We start from the raw sequence: 16,026 nt of genomic DNA, 5'->3' as shown, positions 1-16,026 counted from the left end.
TCATCCGACGATAGCTGGAAATGAGCATCTGTACCTTACATCTCAAACTGAACAAAAGAAGATATGCTGAATTTTTGTAGATTTCTGAAGATTGTAGGCCTATCGCAACATTGTGCCATTTATGCTAGCCAACGTAAATTGTTATTAGGCAAAAAACACAGCAGTGGGCATATAGTCTAATAGTACGACAAGTTAGGAGCTATTCTATAAAAAGGTCTTGACCCATGATGACCTGGTCCCACATTGTCAAACTACAACTTTCGAAACAGAATTGAATGGGACAGATCAGAATAAACATGACAAGAACAGAATAGAAAAATAAGTGTATTTTCTATACTTTCAAATGCTCTGTGATAACAACACGTGGCATGAAAGCAAACCATGTACCACGGGTCTCTCCACAACCTCATGTCCATCAGGCTCTGTTTTTGCGAAGGGGTTGCGAACAGTTTGGACATTAGGATATCATGGGGTAGAAGAAGAAGAAGAAGAAGAAGAAGAAGAAGAAGAAGAAGAAGGAGGAGGAGGAATTGAGAATAGCAGCTAGCTGGGTGTTATCCTTTCTCACTTAAAGGGGCAATATTAAGATTTGCTTTTCTTTATTGATAAAAAATATTTGATCATACAGAAGACACAGTCAAAATTGGAATTCGTTTTTCAGCAGCTAGATTTTTTTTTTTTTTTACAGCCAGTTTCAGAATATTTCAACAGTTAAACTCAGTGGGAGGCGAGGCATGGCTTGGCTTGTGCAGGCTTCTGACATGTCTGGCTGGGACCAGAGGTTCCCAACTCCTCACATCCTGCTCCCTCGTCTGAGAGCACACACTGGCTGGCTCTCAGCAGCTGCAGCAGCACAGTGTAGCTCATCAGGCTGCTACACCGACTGACTGCCAAAGGGCAAACCATTCATGTCACACGAGACATTCGGGTTCTAGCCTCAGCAAACAACTCTTCCCCTTTCAGCGGTAAAGGAACCTGCGGTGGCGACAAGACGTTGCCAGGGAGAAATAGAGGGCACAGTCCCTGGCAACGTAATAGTCTTCTTGCTATTGTGTTTACCTGCCTTACACTTCCCCGCTTATACTTTTGTTATGTTTGGCCTTGCAATGGCACGGTTTACGATGGCAACCCTTCGCTGTCTGTCGACTGCTTAGGTTAGAGGTTAAAGCAGAATTTCTTACAAGTACAGGTTAGAATCCAAATGTGGGTTGCAGCTAGACCCTGTTTCTTTTGGGTCGATGCATAACCGAAGTTGGCTTGTATGGTTTATTTGAGTCATGGGCTGAAAGAACCGTTGGTCCAAAGCAATATAGTGCCAATTCAATGTTTCTACAAAGGCTTGTTTTAACCAACTCTGACAAGTAACACAATTCTGTCAGTCACTAGACGTAAATGTTTGACCAATGGGCTGAGAGTCCTCTTCCCTGATGAATGCATGCACTGGACTGAGTTTCTGTTACCATGGAAACTTGAGATTTAGGGGGAATAGAGGAGATGTAGCTAGGCTTTTTCCAGTCATTAAAACACCCAACTACACATAATGGTGTAGGGTGCGTTTTGAGCGTTTCATTATATACAGTATGACTACATTTTTGTTAAAAGACATGAGACAGCAACAGCACCTGCCCGAGTCTGTTTTTCCTCTGATTGCTTTATGAGTAACTGGAGCTGGACTACAGCTAATAACTGTTTGGATTTGGGATTTCAAAGGAGGCAGGCAAATGAAACTAAACTGGCACAGGGCTACAAAAGTCTGAAGGTTGTGAAATATAATGATTGCATTCATTAGAGTGATTTGATTTGAAGGATGACCTCAACACCGTCATCTGGAAAAGTTTTAACAGGTTCAAGTCCAAATCCAAAATAGGCTCACATTTTCTGCCAACATGTCTCATCACGCCATGTCTCTGTAATGTCCAGCTATCACATACCTTCTGCACAACTTACCACAACTAAACACCGACTCCACAGTTTGAGCGTGCGCAGTTATAAACCAACATTATAAATTGCACAATCTCTCTTGATGCCACTATCTGAATTATAACCTACTGCCACAAAAACAAGTTGCACGCACAAGTAGCCTTATCTAACCTGCCTGGACAAATCAGTTGGTGCTTACAGCAAGTGCCTAATTTCTGAACAAATATCAAAATAAAATCCACTTACTGAGTGTCTGGATTGTGGAAACATCATGTCAGTTCCTTCTTTGTTGTTTTCCTTCCCAAATACGATGAATGGTGAGCCCCTAGATTATTTTTTTTTGCCTTGCGTTGGTCCTTTGTCCAAAGCTAGCTGATGCAAGCTAGCCCAGCCAGAAACACAGGAGCTGACCAGCGATAGCAGGAAGGCTAGCTAACGGCAGCTAGCGACCCCAAAAAATAAACTGAATAGGTGATACACTTTGCAGTCGTTAGCAAGGTAATCAAGTCGGTCTCTTGTCTGGGTGATGCAAGACCGTTCAGTTGTACCTGTCCCAACCCCGTATTTACTGTGTCAGTGAACAGGAAACCACCATCAGTGTTGTTCCTCGCTGGCTAAGCTAATTCTTCAAAAGCTGTCAGTCAAAATGATTCATCGCTGTTGCGAGCTTTCCGCCTGTGTAACGCACTAGCAGTAGCGGTAGCAATGCCAGCTCAACGCATGTAAATTAATAACGTTATGCACACAGTGGTATTTAGGATGTATGGTTTCTTTCTTCGCCGTGGTGGTACTTGACAGCTCGCAGCTCGCTTTCTTCAGCCAGCTGCAACTAGCTTGATCAAAAAAAACACACGCAAAGCTTCAGATGAACAAGCAAAAAAACAGCCTGATTCTCAAAAATAACAAAATGTCTCCGGATTCGTTTAACTTGAATCCCGTTTCTTCAAACAACAACAAATAACGACTCGCGCGAGTAAAAGAAAAAGAGTGCCTAAGCACCAATTCAGTGTTATAAAATGGAAAATTAACTTGGACCTGCAATCATCCCAGCCTTGACTCAAATTGAACAGCTATCCCTCATAAAGAGGAGTCCCAGAGAAACAGTGTGGATTTGTCAGTGGTGGTGAAGCTGGGAAATCATTCCATTCCTGGAGCTAGGCGCGACGGTGCTAAACGCCCCACATAGAAACACACCACACAGATGTGCGAGGTGCTGGGCAGATCTACACACTGTAATTCTACCTCAGTGTCAGGCTAATGTCTGAGCATCTAGCGCCTCTTGTGGAGAGGTTGGCTCACTGGAAATGTAATCTATGGCTGCCAGTGGTTCACTGTTCCCAACATGCAGAGCCGGCCCCAGGCTTTTGGTGGCCAGAAACAAGGTTGGCACCAAACCACTCCAACTTTAACCACTAGATTACTCCCACCACATGGTAATAATTTCATCATGTGGCCCTTCTTAGCGGTAAACAACAGCATACAATGTTTATACCATGGGCCAGCTCTGTCAACATGATTTTCAAGACCTGCGTCACAGGGTTGAATGAACTCATCAGTTCCAATTCAACTAAGGTATTGGAAATTAATAAAAAACAAAACAAAACTACAGGAATCAGAATTGTATTGGATTTTCAGGAAGTTGAATTTAATTCAATGAAATTCTGTGAAATGCAGTGTTTTTGTTTTTTCTTACCACATATCTGATATTACACAATGTTATAGCCTACAGTATATTATCAATACTAAATATCATAAGGTGGCATTTGATGCATAACATGTATTCATAATACATACATTATGATTGAATGTATTTGATTTGTTTAGTATGTTTTCGGAGCCGTTTGTTTGTCAGCAGGATTACGGAAAAACTACTGGGACGATTTTCATGAAACTTGGGTGTAGCATAGGCCAAGGAAGAACCCATTAAATTTTGGAGCGGATCCGGATCCGACTCCAAATTTGCATATCATAGCAGACTGGACTATTGGCCTTGGCGGAGGTCTGCGCTCTCCGAGTGCCCTTCTGGTTTGATTCATGTTTGATTTAGAATGTTTAGCAAATCAAGACAATTTAATGGAGTTCAATTCTGTTTCCTGTCATTCCAATTCAATTCCAATTCTGTTTCCTTAGAGCTGGGTGACATTCCAATTCCAACTCCAGCAACTGAATTGGAATTCACCATGTATTCTCAATTCAATTCATGAATGGCCCCAACCCTGCTGCGAGTGTGGCTTGACGTCTGTCATTACCATTACAATTAAAACATTTAGCTGATGCATGAAAATCTTCAGCTAATTTTTTCCGCTGGAGAGGAAATATGCAATGATGCAATAAGACAGAGTATAGGAACAGATTTTATTCCAATTTAAAACAGATAATTCTTTAAAGGAGAAGGCTATGAAAATCATTTTCATGTTCGAATGAGGTTCAGGCAACAGTGGTTGAAATGAAACATACAAAAGAGAAATATGGCTAAAATACTGTAAATCAATAACCATTAGGACCCTTTTCAGGAGGGTGTTGCATGAATACAGCATCTCACCCACCCACTCCCTCCCCACCCCGACAAACACATGCAATTAAAATGACATTTCTTTTAAAAACAGCAGTTCATCATTAATCTTAAATATAGAATAAAATTGTCCTTTTTCATTATTTAATCACATACTTAGTGTTTATTTGTTTTAAAAACTGGACCATGAAATTCATAGGCCCTCTTTATGATTTTTCACAACATTGGCACTTGTTAAGAGTCTGGCTCTACAAAGAAAGGGGATTGGCACACTCATTGTACATAATTTACATTTGGTATACTTAAAAAAAAGAAAAAAAAATCAAACAAAAATACATTACTTTCAATTTATACACCACTACACAAAGTTCATTTTACCTCTTATCTTTTAAAAAAAGTCTATCATATTAAGTGGTCCTAAATACAGGTGTTTAGGTATGTGTCAACCTTACAAAAGAAACAAAAAAAGATGCAAAGATAGCTTTTAATATCACTATGTGTCCATCCCTCTCATCAGAATGGATCTCAAGCATATAAGCATTAACCATCAAAAGTGTACACGCACACACACACACCTCAGAGTACCAACGAGCGTGCTTGAATGAACATTTAAGTTGCATGAATGCAGGCAGTCCCATTGCAGCGGTGCGGTTTCAGTGCATCGACCCAGGGAAAGGAGAAGATTACACAGTCCAATCAAGGGGGGGGAAAAAAGAGTGGAGAACGGCTGACATGTGAATACATACCATAATACATACCATATTCATTCACTCTCTATTATACCCATCCAAATAATATAACGGCCGTTTCAGTACCTTCACTTGGCAAGTGTTTCAATAAATACAGTAAAACAGAAGCTTTACAAACAAGCTTTGTTTGGAAAAAGGAACCACAATGCAAAAGTGGATTAATGCAACTTGCAAAATAAGACATTATATCACAGAGACCTGGGTCAAGTTATTATGTTAATTGATTTCTTGATATAATTTCTGTTGCTGATTGATTTTGCATGGCACACCGGAATGAATTGGATTGTCCTTTAAGTACAACCCTCCAAATTGCTTTCCACACAGACTAAAGCAAACACAAATTAATTGAAAGGATTTCAAATAACTGACCCAGGTCTGCTGTTGGCTCTGATCACTGGTAGTGTATCCATCTGACAATTTCTGCTGTGCTGGTTCCGGTGCCGACAGCACTTCTCCTCTGAAGCTCAGTTAGCGTGCTTACCAGACAAGGCATGAAACCCACGTATTGTCAACAGGTCATAGTGTGATGAAAACTGATCCAACAGGATTCTTAGAGTATGCAAACACTGGATCCAATGAAAACTTTGGTAGCATGTTCATGTCACATCATACCACCAACATGCTCCCTGGAACGGGCACCTTCATTCTGGTTGCCATCCTCATAGCAGCCTTTACAACTCCATTCACTGGACTATGAGTCATCTACACCAGAATGAGATGTTTTGTGACCTTAAGGAGCCAAAGATACGGGGAGTCACTTGCTGAGGATCACGACTTTGAGAATCCCTGTGTCAAATCTGTAGAGCTGAAACTGTTCCTAAGATGGTTAAACCACAGGTCAGAAAGGGGAATGGAGTGTGCTTCTTGATAGCCAAGCTGCATCAACATACAGTATAGCTGCTGAGATCATTACAAAAACAAGCTGCCAAGTTGGTTGAGAATTATAATACCGCAACAGACATCATCATGTTATCCCAGCCTTGAGGCAGAACGCTATATCCTGACAACTTGCCAAACTCAGCTACAGGCTGTCAATTAGATCATTCATCTACACCACTAGAGCACGTCTAATCAGGATTTCAAACTGGAAAGTCTGCTGACTTGTGGTGCCTGGAGAATAGTTAGCATTCGTTTTGTTCTATGGGGTGTGTGAAGTACCGGCCTGTCCGTGGGAGGAACTGGCCGAGAAAAGGCTTTTAATTGTTGGGTGAAGCACCAGAGATTAACCCTTTACCAATACAAGCTGCCAACCAAACAACATCACAGCCAATGTAAACTTGGCTTGACAAAGACCAGACTTTACGACACCTCCAAAGTTGTTTCAACTCTTGAAAACAATGTGGCACTTTATTAACAGAAATATGCAATATGTCCCTCCTTCATTAAGCGTTTCACAATGCACAAAGAAAACGTGCAAAGGTTCATGTGTTTACTTTGTAATGGAGGGAGATGGATCTTTCATCAAAGATAACTACACAAAGTACACATCCGCCCAAAAAGGTGCTAAGAATACTTAGACTGGGTGACTCAAGTCATGGGTAAATAATCCTTTGTCTGCCGACTCAATATACATTGTAAACACACATTCCTCTAACACTGAGCAGATCACACTGCCTTCCTGTAGAAAAATCACAAGCAAACCTGCCTTCATACCTTTTGACACCAAGATAAAATATGCAGAATAGGTTTCTAAGGACTTTTAAGAATTCTTTTGATGTTTAATCTGACCCTGCCAGCTCTTTCAATGTGCACCGATAAGTCCTCCAGTACCAAATATCTTTTATCTGACCGCAACACTGGCAATGCCAAAGTCAAACATGGAAACACTACCAACAAGGAGACAGGTCAAACATGCATACACACAGAGTGGACAATATAATAAAACCAAGATGGGCATGTCATTCATGAGAGGAGCAAAAGGACAGCTAAGTGGTGGCAGCTAGTGATGCTGAAGATGTTCTATGGCACCTTGGGATATCCCACTCCTTTGACTTTTAGCCATTCTCCTCCTCTAAAGGCAAACAGATAGGTCAGAGTGAACTAACAAGCCAAACAGCCACTTGAATTCCCTCAGGAATGTCATAGGCATCTGTGGACTGCTGCATTCCTCCTTCACTGAACCTGTGGCCATCGCCCTAAACAGGATGCCAACACACTCCCGCCCACCTTCTTTCCCTGATTCATGGCCCCCCTCCTTAATTAATTGCACCTTTTGCTCTATGCCATCCATAGAGTCCTTTCATTCTGTCAACGTTGCTAGTAGTAGCCCTTGTGATGAAAAAGTTATGAAAACTTACCTGAATTACATCGTGAAGACAAAAATAGCCATCTATCAACATAACTGTCAGCTTTATGGAATATTTTAAGTACTATCAGGCAAGAGACAAGATATGGGATTGGAACCAATAGCCAACAGATATCCTTACAAATTACAAAAATGCAAGCGTCCTTGAACGGTAAATATTCAACCACTGATTTTTTTTTTTTTTTTTGTATGTTTTCATTTTCCTATTTGCATAAAGCGCAAACCTGAAATGGAAACAAAGTTTTCCATTGTCAAGCATTTCAGAACAGAATTGCAACAACTAAATATATGAAGTATCATTATAAAGATAGAACACTTGTCCATAAAATAGTTTTGATATTTTACAGCAGTATAAAATCTCTTCCCATCTCCCAGTTGGAAACACTTCTAGCTGAAACCAGGGAGAAAGAGTCTCTCATGTTATCAACAATATGTAGATCTGGTCCATAAATTAGACATACAAAAAAGAACTATTTACTCTCTTGCTATCTATTACAGTTAATCAAATGTTGGCCGAATAATATGGAAAAATAAAGTTGATTACAGAGAGAAGCCATTTGGATGATGAAGACCAACTTGTGACTTAAGTTAACTGGCAGCACAAAAGCTTTATTTCAACTACAACTAACTATTGCTCTGTACTATTCTGGTTTTGTCATCCACACATTGTGCACAGGAAGGTTTTTCTCACCATCAAAACAAAGGGAAAAAAAAAATCACAGTACTAATACATTTGTGATTCCGACAACTGTCCAGAAAAAAATAATGGCACACAAACAGAGTTGTTATGCCGCAATTAATGAACCAACATCTTCAAAGTATCTGAGAAAACTCACATTTAAATTATTTTGGCCGTTAGGTGATCACCCTACTCCCAAATTGGTTTTGTTCATATCTGAACCATTTAAGGGATGAGCTGGATACTGGCAACTTATTTATATTTACAGACAAAAAATACTTGTTTAGATTTGGCAAAGTGATACAGAATTACAAGGACAACAAATATCAAAAGATGTATGTAAATAGTGCTGCCTCTCATTCATTCTTTTGTTTCAATGTATATATTAACATTTGGAAATGAGGGGCAGTGGATAAGGAACATAGTGTAAAAACCTTACTGGTTCTGAAAGGTTCCACCCCTCTCGAGAGAAACTTTCGTTGCTAAACCTTCAGAGAGCAGTAGCAGTAATAATATCAATAGCTAAACATCGCTGAAAATATTTTTAAGTCTACAACAGAGTACATGAAGTCATCTCTTTCTAGCCCTCACTCTGTGTGAGCAGCACGCAAACTTCATTTACATTCAACAGAGCAAGTGGAGTCCTGATTTGGGGGCAGATGTGTGCAAGAGGGAAAAAAAACAAAACAGAACAAAACAAAAAAACACTCATACACACACACTTCACACACACACACACACACACAACTCAAGACCCAGGGGAATCAAGTACCTCACTGCACCTCAGCACCACCTGATTATATATTCCTATCATCATAATAGTTACCCACAACCCATTGCAGATGGGCAGAGTCCAAGGTCTGGAGCCCAGCCTAAAGCCCAGTGCTGTAGTGTGTAGAGCATGCAAGGGGTAGAGCAGGAGAAAGGGAGAGAGCCCTTTGCCCCGTAAAAAGCTTCCTCTACCCACACCCAAACCACCGAAACCAGATGAGGCCCTCTACCCACCTCCAACACACACGCACTGGTGATAATGTAGTGTAGGGAAAGCAAAGGTCTGAGCCATGCGTAGGGCCGAATGAGGAGCAAGAGAAGCCCCGGAGCAGATAATGAGCCAACAGAGGGGCAAAGGCCAACTGTGGCCAGAGAGGGCAGCAGGGAAGGAGAGTGTTATATGTGAGAGTGCAAGTGTGTGTGCAAGAGGAGGAATGATTAGATTTGTAAAAAACACAAAACCTTTCTTAAAAAAATGGGCAAACCAACAACCAAGCAGCTAGGTGGAAAACAGGGATAGAACATGGATAGTTAGTCTGGCGAAGTATCAAGCAATGCTCATCTGTTTGAGCTGTTATGTGTTTGATGCAGCTGTGTAGTGAGTATGTTTGTTTATGCGATTGGACTCTGCACTGTACGTGGGGCTGCAGGTCTCTTTCTCTCTCTCTCTCTCTCTCTCTCTCTCTCCCTCTCTCTCTCTCCCTCTCTCTCTTCTCCATTTCTCCATCACTCCGTTCCTCTTTTACACCAGGTTGTATTCTTTGAGGTTGAGCTGCAGGATGGTGTCTTTGACGGCGGCGAAGACGAAGCGGATGTTCTCTGTGTCGGTGGCGCAGGTGAAATGGGAGTAGATGATCTTGTCACTGTCTGGGTTCAAGTCCACAAACATCTTCAAGATGAACTCCCGGCCTGCTTGGGCGTCCCGCTGGGGACCTGGGAGAAAGACAGACCATAATGTTGTAGCATTTTTCTATATGGGATAAAATATATCAGCACACTGAAGCACTTTGCACTCAACTATGAGTTTGTATTGTGTTGTAGTTCAGTATTTTTACCATAAGGTGTCACTCTACAACCACAAATACAACAGTGTAAGGTATCTAAATGAAGTTGAATTGAAATCTCTTCTTGTGTGCAGAGCAGGACACTGACTTTTGTCCATCAGCTACAGTGGCTGCTGGTTTATAAAATTCAGCCACTTTCACTGGTATGAAAGTATATAAATAATAATTAATAATTTGATTTTTGTAATGATAAAAGGACCTTTAAAGTGGCTGACTTTACAGACTATACAAGCTTACCAGCCACTGCCTAAATTTTCCATTTAGCTAATGTTAATTTCCCACCTCTGTGTGTATGAGATTGTTTTTGTTAATGTTCTAATGTTCTAATCTACATTCAAGGATTTACTCATTTGCATCCAGTTCAGCGCTAAGCCCCAGCAGACAGCATGGTCTTAGGCTGCACATCCATTTAGAGATAGGTGGACTTTATGAAATATCTAAAGCTGCCAGGATGTTTAATAAAGAAGCAAAAAAAAAATTCACCATCAAACTCTGGGAAGTAGTCAACCAGGTGAGAGTACATGATCTTCTCCTCCAGCAGGTCCTTCTTGTTGAGGAACAAGATGACAGAGGAGTTTTGGAACCAGGGATATGTAATGATGGTCCTGAACAGGGCTTTACTCTCCTCCATACGGTTCTAACACAGACAGAGACAGAGAGAGAGAGAGAGAGAGAGAGAGAGAGAGAATGAGGAAAAGAAAGAGTATAAATCTTGGCGGTCGAGGGCAGATCAGACTAAACGACTGGTCTTGAGTAAATGCTTGCTGTGCTGTTGGGAAGCTGTGCAAACTAGGCAGTGGGGGGAAAATGGTGCGTCACACACATGAAGATGAGGGATCACACGCTACCTGATTTTGTCATTCTAAAACATTTCCCCATTTGTCCAGAAGTGTAAATACAATTTCAAAGTAGGTGTTCTATTGTTTCTTGCCTCATGGTACAGAAGCTAGTTTACGTTTAGATTACAAATGTATTTTGAAGTAATATTATTACAAGGCTAACATTGGAGACGCAAGAGAGGCAAGAATTTTGTATGAGATTTCTTTCATATAATTGCATACGTACATGGATTGATCTAGACACGTTACCACTATATATGAGAGTTATCCCTCCGAATAACATTGTATAGCAACTTATCAAGAGTGGAACAAGTTAAATACTGATGTAAACTATCTATATGAGCTGGAGCTATTGTTGTTAAAAGTGACTTCTCTTCTGGTTCATTCTCCTTTCTTCCCCCTTGAGCTAAACTCCCATTGGCTGTTGTCAGGATCACTCTCAGATTTCTGGCGAGTCTTGTACGGCTTTACGCTACATGACAAAATCCAACATGTTTGAAAAAATCTTGTCAGGCTCTGACTGGTCTGGAGGGCCAAAGTCTCCAGTCTTGAGCCTGTTCACACAACAGATTAATCTGCACCAACGTTTGGGCCAGAGTCATTAGAAATTAATCAGAGTTGTGTGTCTTAAAAAAAAAAAAAAAAAAAAAAAAAAATGAAATCATATCCCTTCCCCCTGTGTGTTCATTATTGTACCATACCCGAGTAGGCCCAACACAGATACAGCACAGTATATGCAGTTAAAAAACTGAGACAGGATAAGCATCGACCCCGACAGACTGTTCTCTACGAAGCTGAACTGATGTACAGCAGATATAGTGATCCAAGCTGGCAGCTGGGCCTAGTTTATGAAACGTTGCCGTCATATGACTAAGTCAGAGAGAGGGTTTGTTGTTGGGAGAGGAGCAGAGGGCATGCAGGGGCTGATCACATTAGCTATAATTCTATCTGTACAGTCAAGAGGGGACTGGGCCAACGAAATGGACAAACAAAACATCTGTGGGGTAAACAGATAGAGGCCCTTACACTAAAGTATGTTGCGAGGAGGATATCAATATCATTACTGTATGTGTGTGTGTGTGTGTGTGACCCCAATGACATAATGTCTCTTACCCACCCCTTTTCTCTAATCTGGGCAAATTTTTGATGTAGACATGATATACAGTAGTTCAACAGCACAAGGGATAATTACATTAGATTATGTGATTTACAAAATGTTAAGTCTCTCATTTTCACTGTTCAGTAGTAGCTGCTGTTGAGCCACTGATTGAAAATTACTGATTGAAACTATTCTCTAACAAACTGAAAAATACAGGACTGAGTAGATGTCAGCAAAACACGAAAGAGGAATTAGTACTACAGCGTAAAATTACTCACAATGCGATGTGATGACAATGGTAAAAATCACAGAAAACATAGTACGAATGTAGTATGATAAAATTGCTTACTACAGCAGAGTTAGTATACTGTTAGGGGTGTGCATGCAATTAATTCAGGCACAGCAAGTGTGTCTGTCTGTGCCTCTGTCTCACCTCGTTGTCTGACTCCACCAGGACTTGGTCGTACTCGCTGAGCGCCACCAGGAACATGATGGAGGTGACGTTCTCAAAGCAGTGGATCCACTTCCTCCTCTCTGACCTCTGACCCCCCACATCCACCATCCTGATTGGACCAAGATGGGATGGAGGGAAGAACATTGTTTTGTTAATTAACCTTAGCATCAATGGCAAATAGATAGGCATACATTTGGATTATTATCTTTTTTTTTTTACCTCCTGACCATCATGGGGGTCAAACAAATCAAACAATTCACAATACAGTGGTTCCAAATCAGTGAAGGACTAAATCTTATTTTAGGACTGAAACATCAGAGAAGAATCCCTAGTGTGACTCAGCTGAGGAGTCACACTAGGGATCAAATGGCAGGGGATCAGACAGGGATCAAATGGAGAATTCATAAGCAGAATAAGATTTCTGTCCTTCTGATTTCAAGTAGAACAATTGTCAGTGCAAAGAGGCATTCATCTTGCAAAAGCAGCTGAATAGTTCATTTTCAATTATACTAAGCTCTGTCTCCAGAAGCAGCCATTATCAGTATATTACAAATACAGTGTGGTCTGATTCAGTTACAAGACCACATTTAAATGTTAGCCAAGTAACAGAGAGTCTAGTGTAGTTCAAGTCAAATACCCCTTATGCACCGACCAGAGAAACAGAAAAAAAAACATATGAGCCCAGACTCTGCAGCTTGAATCACAGAGAGGACAGAGCAAAGCTTCCCTACCCAAGTTGAACCAAACACAGCGAAGAAACATAAAGAATAAGGAAGTAAATTTGTGAAAAGAGTGCCATCCTTCTCTCCATTCTCAACTAAGTGGATGCAGGTGTGCAATGTATTCCCCTGCTTGGAAGCACCTATATAGTACCGACTGTGAGGAACACGAGGAGCAGCAGACAGAGGCAAGGAGAGGACAAGGGCAACGGATGGAGCAGAAAAAGAAGGGAATGGGAGAAGGAGAAGGAGAAAAGGAATACAAATAGAAGCAGGGAGGGCAAGTTGAGGAGTGTGGGAAGAGAAATGGGAAAAGAGGACGTGTTGTCCATGGGCATGGTATGTGGGTTCTGATTCTGGGATAGGACAGGAGACAGTATGGACTCTTAAATGGACCATTTTTCTGTTTACTCTCTTTACTTGTCTGGTCGGTTGCAATGTCCAAACTTTTTGTTTGGATGTTATTTTTCTTTTAATTAAAAAATAGAAAGGAAAGGGAAAATTAAGAGAAGCCGAGCAGAGGAATGAAGATACTGACAAAGCCAATGCAGTGAAAGTAAATGAGTGTAGGAGAGGAGCAGAGAGGGTCGAGGTCACTTCTTTTAATCCATCCATTTCGCCTGCCATGATTCTTCCTCATAGATCAGGCAACTAAACAGCCACGGTGATTACCAATTGAGAGAATGAATGAGACGCAGTCTGTAACCAACACTGACTGCACTAATCGGTTAAATCACTTCTATATTAGATTTCCCTTAATACCCAATATCGTCCGACTGCTACACAGTGAAACTCGGATCGCTCATCATAAAGGTGAACTGAGCCAGTGAGTCTGCCAGGAGGAGGGAGGGCATTGATAAATGGGGTCCTCCATGAGAGCCTACCTAAAATAAAACTCCTTCAAATCAGACGACCTCCTTTTTTCCTCTAGCAAGGATGAGTGACCTACTTAGCACGATAAGCTCTCCTATGCTGGATGAGCCCAGTGAAATGACATTTTCTATGACTTCAAAAGCCAATTAAAAGAGAGGGAAGCAAGCCTAATTGAGATGTTTGTCTATGAAAGGACGCCTTGTTGGAGCTACTGCCCTGTCAACTGCAAGCAGAAGCGGTACACTCCCACATGTGCCTCTTAGTATATGTTAGTTGGGGGCTGGGAAACTTCTCAACCTGCATAAAGTCTCCTCCAAATCTAACTACAGCCTATTTTGCATATTAATTCACATTGTCTGAAGAAGATCACGAGTTCTCTAAATCACGATATCAGAAACCTCAATAATCATGCTCTTCTTCCAATAAAACCTCCCCTGTATACATATCTCACATTCATAACTGTTCCGTGTTTTTATTTTCAGTCTCCAATACAAACAGATGTCCTCAGAGCATGCAGTGATTCACCAGCAGCTGAGCTGAGCGGAGCAGAGCCTATCGGCTAGCTGCAGCAGCAGTGCTGGGAACCTCTTCAGTGCAACCTCATTGCTAGCAGAGTTATTTCTAGCCCTGCCAAGCGTAGGAGGGGGCTGACATGATGGCTTCCTATCGATTTGCACTCTTTTGTAATCGCTCTTGTTCCCTGGCTCCATCTCTATCTCCTCATCTTCTCTCTTTCCACAGGAGAAGGAGGAAGAGAGGCTGCTCTGCGCACTGGTGGCGAGTCCTCAGCCTCTCTCTGTGCCAAGTCCGAGAGGCGATATCTCTCTAGGCTACACAGAAACGTAGCAAGGACTGTGACTACAGTTATGTCACAAAATACTGCCTTTTCTGTGCATTGCAATATCCAGTCATGCATACTTCTTCGAATGCAGCTAGGGAATCATCATGAAGCCCAGTTCTTTCTTGAGTAATGCCACAGCAAACACACAACTTTCTTTTCACAATTATTCATCACTCTAAGCTGAATTTATCATACTAACTTAGAGGTAGTAGTGAACTAATAAACCAAGAATCACACTGAGTGTAAATGATTGTATGACTGGGGTAGTATTCAAACATTGGGTTTCAAATGAACACACAGGGATATAAATCAAGCTGTAGGTGACACTTGGACATGTTAACTTTGATTTCAAGAGATGGTGACATGATCCACTAGTAGGGTGCACAAACTGGGAAGGGAGTTAGTCAAAGTAGTGTAGTTCATCTTCTACCTGAAAATGATGCTTTGCAAGTCGAAAGGGTACTCTATGATCCCAGTGGTTGGGATTCGAACCCTAAGCACATCCTGTTGGGTTGGCAGATAGGACGATTCAGCAATACGATCCAGATCGCTTAGATAGCTAGAGACAGGAAGGACAACAAAAGACAGAGAGAGGGAGAAGGGGAGAGAAAGTGAAGCATGACAGCAGATACACCCCCTCCAAAAGCAAGTGGATCAGTCCAGAAGTAACCAGAGAAAACCATTCCTAAGAGTTATGAGGGGGTTGGGTGACATTTCATAGCCCCCCCCAATTGTCTCTCAGAAACTTGGTATCATCCTTGATGGCAGCTCCCAAAGACAAAACAATTCTCAATTTTTGTCCTCTGTTCTCCATCAAAGCACCCACAATAAAGGTTTGTAAATTCAAGGGAGGCAAAAACTTTTAGCTTGGCTTTAAAAAATGTTTTGCACTCAATGACCCAAGAAATTACACTACCAGTCAAAAGTTTGGACACACACATTTTTCTTTATTTTTTACTATTATTCACATTTTAAATAAGAGTAAAGACATCAAAACTATGAAATGACACAAATGGAATTATGCAGTGACCAAAAAAAGTGTTAAACAAATCAAAACTAGCTGCCCTTTGCCTTGGCATTGGAAATAAATTCATACATAGGCATCAACTTCACTATTTATATTTGTCTAAAAAACAAATTTCAAGCATTTAAGCGTAAGCCTTTAGATCAAAATGGCTTTAAGATATTGAAAAACATTCAA

General features: G+C 41.1%; 2 protein-coding genes across 6 annotated transcripts in view; both read right to left on the bottom strand.

Annotated features, from left to right (window-relative positions):
- The window catches only part of tle5 (TLE family member 5, transcriptional modulator), a 34,543-nt gene extending 31,533 nt beyond the window's left edge, over positions 1–3,010 (bottom strand). For both annotated transcript variants that reach the window (XM_071533539.1, XM_071533540.1), the window contains exon 1: positions 2,167–3,010. In XM_071533539.1, the coding sequence (XP_071389640.1) occupies positions 2,167–2,193 (27 nt within the window). In that variant the 5' untranslated portion in view covers positions 2,194–3,010. The remainder of the gene's footprint in view (positions 1–2,166) is intronic.
- A 1,246-nt stretch (positions 3,011–4,256) lies between these two features.
- The window catches only part of LOC139656033 (guanine nucleotide-binding protein G(q) subunit alpha), a 31,112-nt gene continuing 19,342 nt past the window's right edge, over positions 4,257–16,026 (bottom strand). For 3 of the 4 annotated variants that reach the window (XM_071533513.1, XM_071533514.1, XM_071533516.1), the window contains 4 exons: positions 15,256–15,384; positions 12,372–12,501; positions 10,484–10,637; positions 4,257–9,869 (listed from right to left, as the gene is read on the bottom strand). In XM_071533513.1, the coding sequence (XP_071389614.1) occupies positions 9,679–9,869; positions 10,484–10,637; positions 12,372–12,501; positions 15,256–15,384 (604 nt within the window). In that variant the 3' untranslated portion in view covers positions 4,257–9,678. The remainder of the gene's footprint in view (positions 9,870–10,483; positions 10,638–12,371; positions 12,502–15,255; positions 15,385–16,026) is intronic. The other variant, XM_071533515.1, reaches the window with a different exon arrangement.

The sequence above is a fragment of the Centroberyx affinis genome, unplaced genomic scaffold (assembly GCF_046629955.1).
Source record: "Centroberyx affinis isolate AG114_WGS23_722 - 3 ecotype Tasmania unplaced genomic scaffold, CSIRO-AGI_Caff_v1 ptg002373l_1, whole genome shotgun sequence".
Classification (NCBI taxonomy): Eukaryota; Metazoa; Chordata; class Actinopteri; order Beryciformes; family Berycidae; genus Centroberyx; species Centroberyx affinis.
The sequence above is the reverse complement of the archived record's forward strand: the minus strand, read 5'-3'. Positions and strand labels throughout refer to the sequence as shown.